This window comes from Manis pentadactyla, chromosome 4 (assembly GCF_030020395.1).
Source record: "Manis pentadactyla isolate mManPen7 chromosome 4, mManPen7.hap1, whole genome shotgun sequence".
Classification (NCBI taxonomy): Eukaryota; Metazoa; Chordata; class Mammalia; order Pholidota; family Manidae; genus Manis; species Manis pentadactyla.
Window position 1 is genome coordinate 178,384,474 of NC_080022.1, and position 11,891 is coordinate 178,396,364.

The 11,891-nt window shown below is 39.7% G+C and overlaps 1 protein-coding gene across 6 annotated transcripts in view; it reads left to right on the forward strand.

The window, feature by feature from the left end:
* CEP112 (centrosomal protein 112) overlaps positions 1-7,308 on the forward strand; it is a 405,933-nt gene extending 398,625 nt beyond the window's left edge. For 4 of the 6 annotated variants that reach the window (XM_057501633.1, XM_057501632.1, XM_036899724.2 and 1 more), the window contains exons 25-27: positions 1,775-1,876; positions 5,352-5,416; positions 6,271-7,307. In XM_057501633.1, the coding sequence (XP_057357616.1) occupies positions 1,775-1,876; positions 5,352-5,416; positions 6,271-6,274 (171 nt within the window). In that variant the 3' untranslated portion in view covers positions 6,275-7,307. Of the gene's footprint in view, positions 1-1,774; positions 1,877-5,351; positions 5,417-6,270 lie in introns of all 6 variants that reach the window. The other 2 variants (XM_057501634.1, XM_057501635.1) reach the window with 1 other exon arrangement.
* Positions 7,309-11,891: the final 4,583 nt, after the last annotated feature.

Sequence of the window (11,891 nt, forward strand, 5' to 3'; positions counted from 1 at the left end):
GTCTCAGGAAAACTGATATAAAATCATTAATACCATTACATACCCCAGTGAAGTTACTGAATCACATAGAAGATCTTATGGGCGTCCAAGCAGGGAAGTCACATTCAACCTGGGGGAAAATACTAGCCTGGCTTCAGGCTTCACCATAGCTGTAAGCAATGCCAGAAGACACTGAAAAATGCCTCCAAACTTCTGAGAGAAAGAAAGTGGGAGTGAAGCATTTTTATACCCAGCAGAGTGGTCTTTCAAATGTGCAGCCAGTGGGCAGACACTCTAAAACAAGGATACCTGAAATAGAGCACATGTGAGTCTTTTTAAAAGAGTTAGTAGCTCAAAATTTCAGAACCATTGTTAAATGATAGAAAAATATAGTCAATATAGTGGCCTATGAACCCTCAATAAATGTTGCTCTTAAGGTCTGATTTATAAAACATGTGTTTTGCCTCGTGTTTGCCTTTCATTTGAGTCATTTGAAAGATTTAACTACTGGACTTAAGTCCAAGAAGAGAAGATGGAAAAAAATGAAATATTGCATCAGTGGGAAAGATCATTTTTCATTGTTTCTGATTTTCCTTTAGGTAAAAATCACAAGATTATAACATATCTCAAAAAAAAATACCACTTGGCCAAAAACCAAAGAATTATATTCTATCACATTTCACATGAGATATTAGTAGATAATTAAATGAGCTATTAGAACACATTTCTTCTGGAATTCAGTTTAGCTTACAAAAAGTTGGGAATTAAAGGTTGGTAATTTTAAATTATCCTCTGTAAATCCATAGACTCATCTAACTGAACCCCACTGCACATTTTTTCATAGTATATTACATTATTTCTAGATGGATCCAATGAATCATTTATGGGGTGCATTGCAATTCAGTTTTAATATTCAGTAAGTCACACATGGCACACATGCAATAAATTTTTTTAATTCTATCATATCTCAGATTAAGAGGAAGAGAAAAAAGGAAACACGACTAGAGAAAGACACCGAAACATGCATGCTCACATTCATGCCCACACGCATGAACCTCTGCATCCTATTCAGGCATATTCTGCTAAAGACTTTTCTTTCATTTTCCTCATTTGTTTCTATCTTTAGCTTTTAGAGAGATGAATAGGGTGAGCCACTAACCTTTCCTTTACCAGCCCAATGACCATCAGTTAGTTGAGCACAAGACTGGTTGTATTCTGGAGGGAGAGGGAAACCTATGAACCAGAGAAGCTCACAATGACAAGGGCACTTTAGACCACCTGTGCTGAGGAGACTTGGAGACGTGGAAGTGTAGATTCTTCTTCATTCATATCTTCGTAATCATATGGATTATATTGAGGACCCAGGTAAGTAGCCATTTCAAGGGAGTGTCTTAATCCAACCAACAACATACCATGAATTACCCTCAAATCACAGTTTTCTGTGATCATAATCCACATCCTGACCAAGAATAGGATGCAGAATTAGTATAGTGTGTACATCATGAGTGGAGAGGATAGAACAGGCATTTTACTTGTCCAATGCTGAAAATTGTGCTAACAAGGATTTTGAAGAAATAAGGTGTTTCAGAAACTGCCTCTCTCAGACACAAAGACAGTCTGAGAACCATTTTCAGTTGGTAGCTGTGTTTCCCCTTATGTCGTCTTTGTTGTCTGGTTTCCAACCATGTGTAACAAACTTATCTTTGTGATAAATAAATATTATTCCCAGATTCTTTAAATTCAAAACAGTCATTTTTGTGGCAAATAAAATAAGCTTTCTTTTTCTTCACTTTAGATAACTTACATACGACAAGAATATGAAACAAAATTCAAAGGGTTGATGCCAGCATCTCTCAGACAAGAACTTGAAGACACCATTTCCTCTCTAAAGTCACAGGTAATTACTAGAATCAAGGCATTTTCCAAGGGTTTAGGGGATGTGTATGTCTGGAAAAGAGACTTGCAGATAAATTTGATTCTGAGTGGATGCCAGAAATCAACATGATGTCATAACGAAATCTACTACCCAGGATTAATTGAGGTTTGTTTGTTCTTTGGAGGTTTTGTAGAATTTTTTTCTTACTAGTTTAAGTCATTGTCTCAGTGAGATTTTCTTAAAAGTACCCTTGAAATTGAATCGTTTGGTTATGGCTGACTTTATTCTTTACAGTTCACATTCCAATATAGCCTCACCCTTTTATTCTTGGTACCAGTCCCAAAATGCCATCACCTAGCACAGTGCTCATTCTTCACTGTGTGAAAGTGAAAAGAAATCAAAAGCCTGGTCAAGTTAGAAGCATTTTTTATTCTGGTGTATTTTATATGGTTGTTAGAACAAGAAGCATTGTAAATTCAAAGCAGAGTAATGACAAAGTATTCAGACAATTAGGTTAAATATTTTTTGCTGAAATGTGTAGTTCTTGGTATATAGTATATAAGAGAGATGAAATGGGCTTAAACTTAGATACTTGAAATTATTTTAAAACTTCCAACAGAAGTTTTCTTTATGTACCTCTATAAACAGCTTTTACCTATTAGCCAGTCTAATGAGTTGTTTAACTCCAGCATGAGAAAGTTCACATATTCCCATTTCTCATACACTTAGAAATTTAAAATGTATCTTTTTTCCTACAAAAAAAATTTTACCTCCATATTTCTAAAAATCTCTGTATGGCTGAGATTGGCTGAAAACAATAGCAGGACCCAGAATAGCCACCACCATCTTGAAAAATAAGAATAAATTTGGAGGACACACACATCCCAATTTCAGAACTTACTACGAAGCCGTAATAATCAAGACAGCGAGATATTGGCAAATAATAGACATATAAATCAATGGAAAAGAATTGAAAATCCGGAGGGAAAAAACTCACATTTTTGGTCAATTGATTTTTCAACAAGTATTCCAAAATAATTAAATGAGGGAATGATAGAATGCTGCTGGAATAACTGGATAACCCGCATGCAGAAGAATGAAGTTGGAGTCCTTTCTCACACATTATACACAAGTTAACTCAAAATGGATCATGCACCTGAAGGTAAGATCTAAAACTATAAAACTCTTAGAAGAAAACTCTAAGAAGTGTTCTTAAATGAAGGAGAATATCTTGGTGCCTGAAGTAAGAGATTTTTTAGCTATAACACCAAAACAACAAGCAGCAGAAGAAAACAGATGAATTGGGCTTCATCAAAATTCAAAACTTTACTTCAAAAGACAGCATTCAGCAATTGAAAAGACCAACCATGGAATAGGAGAAAATATATGCAAATCACTTGTCTGTTGTTAAACATACTTTTTTCTGGAAAAGCTCCCTGAGGGAAAGATGTGTTTGCCCTCTGTGCCTGTCACAGAATAGGTGCTTTTATTTACAAATAAAACAAATGATAAGTTGGATGATGTTACATTAGCTATTTATAATGGGTAAGATGAAGTGCGAAGCAAATTTTAGCTGTTCTTTTTCTAGTCCCCTTAATGAAAAGCCTCTTAACCTGAAATACGTAAGTCTGTATGCTACTGTTAGCTATTGCTTCTCTTATGTAAAAGTAAGTGCTGCAGGATGGGGTTAAATACAAAGGGTTAAGTAATCTTTGTTTACATGAAAACTCTTCTCGAGGTGTGGTTTACCCATTAACTCCATAGGAGGGCCTCCACAGGGTCAGCTATGTAGGACCTGGCACCTTGGGAGGAGGTTTTCTTTTTTTTAGAAAAGAAAGAAAGAAAGAAATCTGATATCCACCTGCAGGGCTTCTGTTATCGTTCATATCATTTCACTGTAATAAAAGCCACTCCAGCCTCCTAAAACTGGATGTTGACCCAGAAAGAGAGGGCTGCCAGCTGCGTCAGGGCCTCAGCATCGGCAGCTGCGTGGGGGAGTCATAGGCATAGGGTGAGCAAATTTAGTTTGAAAGCACAGGTGCTTGTGTTTTTTGAGAATTGTTGGAATTCCGATTGCAAAACATGGTGGGGGAAGAGAAGATGAATCAGTGTAATCCTTGCATCCGTCGAAATTATCAATTGTTCCATGGGTTATCTACACAATTGGATAAAATTAAGACCAGGGTGATATTAGAGAGAGCAAAACTGAGGGGGCCACTTGGATGTGTACCCATTTAGACAGGCCGTGCTTCCCTCTCTTGCAAGCACATTTTCTATTCTGCCAGCTGTACTCTTTCAAAACGGTATTTCAGAATTGACTGTTGCCATGGTTTCAGTTCAGACCTAAGAGGCAAAAGTAAACAATTCTAAAATGATCAAACGCCACTACCTCTTGATTACATCTGCTGTAGTGTAAGTTATCCCCAGCTGTTCCAGTTTGGTCGTTGAGGGTGCTTCTGAATTTATCCTTGATAATAGGTATCTTTAATCATACAGAAACTCATGCTTCAAAATAAGCAAACCGTGTTGTAAAAGTCTGATTTAAGAGACTGTGCCAAGCCCTCCAGTTTCCTCCATTCCCAGCCCTCAAGAGCAAGGGCTTAGGGTGATGCTTGCCGTGAGCTCTGCACTGGGCAGTTTCTACCAGTCATTTCCCATCATTATTATAACCTTGGGAAGTAGTTGTCAGTAATCCCATTACACAGATGAGGCCTCAGGAGCTTAAGTAACTTTCCTAAAGCCATAGAGGCTAAGCCAGGAATTGAACCCAAGTTGGCCTAACTCCAGACAAAGCTTAGGTTCTTTCCACTAACCAAATATTGTCTCTCCAACCTCAGGGAATCCCCAGGATGGATTGAGGTTTCCAGAAAGCAGTAATTTTCTTTCTGCTCACTCATTCATTCATTCAACAGCTAGTTAATACCAGCTACATGCCCAGCTCTGTAAAAGCAGCTAGGGATACAAAGATGACTAAATGCCATCCTTCCCTGCCCCAGAAGAGCTCTTGGGTTTATTAGCACAAGAAGTGCTAATAATAATAGAGGCAGAGCCACTACTTTGCATAAGGTAGGAGGCAATGAGTAGCTGGGGAGGAGTCGAGGTTCAGTAGGCAGGCGAGGTGACATTTGAACTGAATAGTGGAAGATCAGCCAGGCATTCCAGAGAGAAAATGGCCTGCATAAAAGACATGGTACGCAAGGTGGTGGTGGTGGGAAGGGTGTGAGGAGAAATGAAGCAGCAAAAATAGGCTGGGGCCAAGTCAAAATGGCTTTGCAATAAGGAATTTGAACTTGATTCTGTGGCTCTGACAGATTTTTGGTAGGGATGCAATGAGATTAAATGTAAAAAAAAAAAAAAACAACGTTCACATTCAACAAATAGTCTTGAGTTTTATCTAGGGAATTGTCTGAATCTAAATCAAATCCTACCATATTTTCAGCACAACACTGCTCTTTAAGCTAGATTCACCCCTTCTCATACAAGGTGTCTTTTCTAGGTTAACTTTCTGCAAAAGAGAGCATCCATCCTTCAAGAAGAACTGACTACATACCAAAACCGAAGGTACAGCCCTTGATCAGACTGACTTCTGATTACATTGTGTTGTTTGCACCTGTGAAACTCCTGGTTTGACAGTAAAGTCTTTATTAAAATAAACATATTTATCAATTTTGAAAAAAAGACTTATGTTTAGTAAATAGCCTACCTTTAAGAAGTCACCCACCTCTAATAATCACAGTGTATAGTCAGTATGATCAGAATGAAGTGAGAGAATCTACAGGTTCCTGATAAGTCCAGGCCTCTCATCTGCAGAGTCACAGTAAGAAATTATCCCTCTTTTTAGGTTGTACGTGACAAGACATTGTCTTAAAACCCAGATGCAGGGTTAAGGAGACACTGTCTTTCCTTTAGGATGGTGAGATGATGCGGTTCTTAATATGGTAGCCCCCGTCTTCAAAGTCCCATGCCCCCTGGAGGTCTGGCGCTGTTGCAGATGTTCTCCAGCCAAAGTAGATAAATGGCTCCGTGATATGGCAATGTCTTAACTTCGGCACACGCAGTGTGTACTTCTCAGGGATGCCTGAGAAGTTTAGTCAAAGGTTCCCAGGGACATCACTAACATGGGTGATGTTTCCTGCTCTAGTTCAGTGAAACGCCCTTCCTTTTAGTGCAGCATAAGACAGAACCTCTTATTTGGCGTTGAAATAAAAGCGAAGACCTGTGTGTCATTCACTTTTCATAAGATTCTGTTACTTGCTATAGATGGAATTTGATCCCTTACAGGTATAAATGATGAAATTTTGATCTCAAGTATCCTTTTTAACCTCTATCCAACTCCTCCTGAATGTGATCATATTTTACAATTGACATTCCCATTTAACCTAAAGAAAGACATAACTGAAATTTTTGATTTTCAGGTAACTGTGTGAAGACTTAACTGAGTAATGTGTGTCTGGGCTACACTGTGGACTTCTTCCAGCAGGTTTGAAGATTTGGCTGTTACAAAGTAAACTGTGAGATCAATGGCATTTTTTAATACTTAAGTGTAATTAAGATCATAAAAACATGCATCACTCATATACTAATGGGGTGGTTTTATTTGTGTCTGCCTAAGTTATTTTTTAACATTCCTTTATTTCTGATTTCCATATTTGTGTGCATTTGCATGTGTATGAGAATTGCTTATATTGGAAAAATAAGTGATTTCTTATATATGCCCTGTTCACGCTTTTGCATAGAATTCTACCAGTTGTACACGATCAAAATCACATTTGTAGTATCATATCAAAACTTTTAACATGTTCAGATTGTTCTCATGTTCATGTTCATGTACTATTAAAATATTATTTTGTACTTAGTTTTATTTCCACTTTTTATTTCACCTCATTTGCTAAAATAAGGATAACATATACATGGTATTTTTTCCCTAGAAAATACTGACAAATCTCAAATTGTACTACAGGGAAAAATACCTGATGTCCCGTCAAAGACCAAATCCATAAGCCATGCACTTATTTAGAATAAAAATCACTGGGTCATCTGATATCAGTCCAAGTACTTGTCATTGGTCGTGTTGGTCTCCAATCTGATCCTCGGACTCCCGAGGCAGGATAGCGTAAGAATTTTAAGTAGGCAGCTCCGGTTTTATTGTTATTCTCTTGATCTCTTTTTATGGTTGTTTTAATTGTATCAATTGACACCCATTAAGGAAGCCTAAAATTGTAGGAGCCCGTTAGAAGGACACTCAGCATGCTGGCAAGTGAAGGTAGAATGAGCTTTGGTTGGTCCCGTTTCCCCGTTGAGAGAATATGGCGTTGCTTCCGTGCACAGTGTTTGAGCAGCTCTGCGCTGATTGGTCAGCCGTGTCTGCCAAGGAGATTTTGAGTTGCAGTGGATGGATTCCCATAGTCTTTGACTGCATTGTGGCACGTGCAGTGGGCCCTCTGAGACACTTAAAAATCTGGATTGTGGGCAGGGCTGTAACCATCTAGTTTACTGTAAAAGGACAGGGCGGAACGTTTATTTACCCTTTTTCAAAATTCTTTACTCTTTCCCACGCCCATCTCTGTTGTTTGTTGTGCAAGGATTAATTGCCCTTTTTGGTACTGTAACTGAGACGTGGAGATGATAAGGAAGTAACAGGTTTTACAGCCACTTCTAAAGGCAGGGCCAAAATCAGCATGAACACTGCCGGTGGCCGGCCATCAGCAAGAGGTCTGTTTTTGCACAAAATCGTCTCTGGCCCCAACACCTCTCTGCCTAATGTTCACCCTGACCCCTCCTCCAGGAATATAAGTCTCCATCCTTTGAAAGATCAGGCCTTTCTTGCATAGATAATAAATCAGAACACTGGCTGAAAGAATATCCAGGAAAAACAAGAATTGCAGCAGGTGCTATTAAAACCACCTGACAAATGAGGACAGTTGGTACTCAGACTATGATTCAGTACTCAGAAGGGAAAGATTAAGGCTACATGATTTGTGTTAAGTACTTTTCTACAGGCTGTGAAAAACAGATTGAAGCTCAACAGATTCCATGAGTGAAGTTATTAACTCCTTGAAGTGAAAATACTTTGTGAATTGTAGTGGATGCTGGAATTTGAACTCCCACTCAAGAGTATTTGTTTTCCCTGAGTAAATATCAGTAGGTGATTGGGAAGTTGCCTGCGATTCTCTTTTCCTTATTTCAAGGGTTATGGAATTACTAACACTGGGGTACCTTTGACATTACCCAGATCCTGTTTCCCATCTGAAGCGTGTCATACATGTCTGGGAGTAAATGGACTGAAACTTTAGGTCAGTTTGATTGTATGTGATAGGAATAGTGGCTATTCCTATTCAAAAATACTAAATTTTTGGGAAAATTCTCTAATAAAGAAAGAGAAAGAAAAATTGCGTTTGACATGTTTAAAATTCCTTACAGAACTGAGCACTGAGTGTATAAATGGCTACTGGGAGAAGAAGCAATTGCTCAGGAAATAAATTATAAACATTGTGCCTTATTATAAAATCATCTAAGAGTTCATCCTTTTATCTGGTAGAAGATCAATTGTCCATCACAACTACCTATTTTAGCTACATTTCAAGTTATTATTATTGGCTGCCGGCCCCTGAGCCCTCCACCGGTGCTTTTCACATTTCAGCATGCAACTGTCAACAGGTGGTGGCTGATAAAGCGCTAGAAGCAAGCTGAGCAGGGGAGCTGTGGGATCGCAGTGTTCTTGGTGTGGCTGTTGCGTCATGGGGCTGGGCAGGAGAAGGGTTGACAGGAAAGTCAGCTGCCGTCTTCTGCCTATGTCCTGGTCCTGTCGGAGTCCACCATTTCTGTGTCACCACACAGCCAGCCATTTCAAGGGTCTGTCCTCTGATTTTGCAACCTCCCCGCTCAACAACCAGCAACTCAGAGGGCAGCGGTCCAGGGGCACAGTGCAGGAAAAAGGAGGACACAGAGAAAGGGAGCACAGAATGGATGGACTTGCTTCATAGTTTGTACAAAGGAATTGACTGTGACTCAAGGGAATTTGCTTGGATTCAAACATTCCCCTGTAATGTCATAGATGACCAGTGATTTCCTCAGAAGCAGGCATATGCTTATAGTGATGAGCAACCTCATTAAGGACGCTGCAGAGAAAGTGCAGAAAGAAGAAACTGAGTTTGAATTAACAATTAGCAGCTCTTATTGAAGTGCATCACCATCCACAGAAGGCAGTGGTATTTCAGCTTTCTTTCTAAGAGAAAAAAGGAAAGGTAAAACATCAAAAATGGTGGAAGGAAAGCTTCAGAACACAAGGTCATTTTAGTTTCCTTAAAAGAACTATCTCTTCTCAGCTTTCATATTTTGTTCAGAAAGGTCGTCTCTTTTAAGCCTTGTCATTAAAGACAGTTTGCTCTTTAAAGTGAATTATCAAAGGGTGTAGAAATTGCAAGTTACTGAAACTAAAATTCATGATCAGTTTTAAGTCTGCTAACTAAAGCTTACTTAAAATTGAATGTGCTTTTGTCCTGGCAGCCCCTTTGATAAAACCAGAAAAAGATACACGGTTAGTCAATTCAAAGTAGGAAAAGAAGATAATTAGATAAAACTTTTTTCCAACTACTGAAGTCGTTCTTGGATTTGGAGACTTGATCAGGAACTGTGGCATAGGCTGTAATGGTATTTGAAAAGTTAAAGTTAAAGACCCCAGATTTTGACCTGTATTAACATACTTCACTATATTGTTTTAAGAACTGAGTCAAACTTCAGATTACATTATTTACCTCCCACATGGAGGAAGAGAAATGGAATTTGTAACATAAGACTGAAGGAATCTTAAAATCGAAATCCCTCACCCATACCTAGTTCAGTTGAAAATTCAGTCTTCCAGACATTTAAGTTTTAAGCAAGGATTTCCATCAGGCAAATATTTTAAAACCAAAGGCCCAAGATATTGCTATAGATTCTGCTGTATTTAAAACTGAGCTTAATCTAGACATCAGGCTAGTAAAGACACTTTTATATCTTCTTTGGGAGTCTACTGTTTAAGAGAGGTCTCATGGAAAACAGTTGGACACAAAGAGTAGACATAGTAGGCTATCTAGTGAGTAGCCTCATAATCAGTTATCTGAAATGCGGTTATGTGAGTGAAATCATTTCGTCCATATGCATTTACTTCTGCTAGAAAAGGGAATTAGTTTGTAGTTGGAGCCTACTAGTTAGCTTTGTTTCCCTTGGCAACTCTCTTCCCCTATCAGGACCTCACTTGTCTAATCTATAACATAAAGGGGTACAACTAGACCAGTATTTCCCAAACTGTACTGTTTCAATCCTCTAATTGAATGTTTCTCAAACTAGTATTCCATCAAGCCCTGTTTCATAGGATTTGTCTTCAAGTATTAGATGTCACATTTAGGAAGCATGGTGGACTATATCCCCCCCCTCAAGATTCACATTTATAAAACTCAGTCATTCATTCATTTGATAAATAGTTATTGATTAGATTACCCATCAAGGGCGAGACAGCTCATTAACCACCTCCAAACTTAGGCTGTTAGAACACCAGCTTATCATCCCTCCCAGTGCTGAGGGCTGGCCAGGTTCAGCCAGGCTGTCCTCACTGGGGTTCCAGGCAGGTGCAGTCAGGGGTTGCCTGGGGCTCCAGTCCTGGCAGCTCAACGGTCTCAAGCCCACAGTGGGTCGGTCACTCACAGGGCAGCTGCAAGGAGCCCTCAAGAGCAAGCCCACCAAGACGCCAGACACGGAAGTTATGAGTTGCATCAGGCCTGCATGAGCCCAGCAAGGGCCCAGCATCCCTTCTACTGTGTTCTGTCGAAGGCAAAGCCAGGGGTAGAGGACATAGAGCGCAGCAATGTCAAAGAATCTGGGGCCATCTCTCATCTGCCACACCCTTCTGTAAAGAAACCTATCTACCTTCCTTTAACCTAAAATCTCTCCTGAAATGATTTGATCCATGGAATCATTTTTCAGTGGTCCACATATTTTGTAGCAGGGAGTTCTGTGAACTATTGATCAGAGAAGCTCAAATCCAGGTGAATGCTAAAAAGTTTCTTCCTGTGAAGTATTTTGTGAGTCTTTGTTGTGTTTCTGCAATCACAGGTTAATGAGGAATTTGGAAACGCTGCTTGGGAAGCCCTGAGTCATGTCTTGCTCTATGATTCTTTCGGAAGATGGTAGCAACCACAGTTGAACACTTCTTTGAACTCTTAAACACTTGGGGCACGGGATGCATTGTTTATTGCCATTATCTCACAGCAAGTGTGTCATTATAAAGGTCCACCAAAGCCTTGACCCTATGCTTAGCATGGCTTTTCCTTCTTTCGAGGAAATATCAGGCTCATGGAAGGATGTGAACTTGATGAGCCTGTGAGGGAGAATTTCTGAACCACAGAACACTTAAAAACTACTCGACTAATCATCCAGATAAACAAATGAACCAGCCTCCTGATTGCCTCAGTGGTCGCCTCACCACTGCTGAATTATGTCCATTTATGCCACTTAACCCACCATCTGTGTCTCACTAGTCTCTGCTGGGACCTGGGCTGGGGATGTCAGTGAAGCTAGGCCACCATTCGGCTGTCTTCATCTTACTGAGCGATTGATCCAACTGCTTGATTGATCAACTGCTTGTGCTTTGACAACCTCAAAACAGTTGGCTTGCCTGGAGTTGTGCTCTGTTCAGCAAGCAGAGCCTGACAGTTTAAGAATGAAAGGAAAATAGAAACGACATCATTTCCTTAGGAAGAGGAACTATTTTCCAAACGGGGTGGTAGGGAGTCCTGAGAATCTTGTACTCTTTGCAGAAATATCTTTCCATCTGCTGAGATTTCTCACCAGCGCGTTTGCATTTCCAGTTGTACTTCATGCATGTTGACTGAAGCTGTCGTTTACCTGACATCAGCACTGCTACTGCTCTCAAAGTTCTTTGTAAACTCGGATTCCAGTCCCGTTTCCCTTCAACACTTTCGCATTTCCCAGCTGCCACAGTGTCACAATCCTGTGTGAAATCCTTTGCAGAACTGATAATTTGGCCCTTTACCTATCA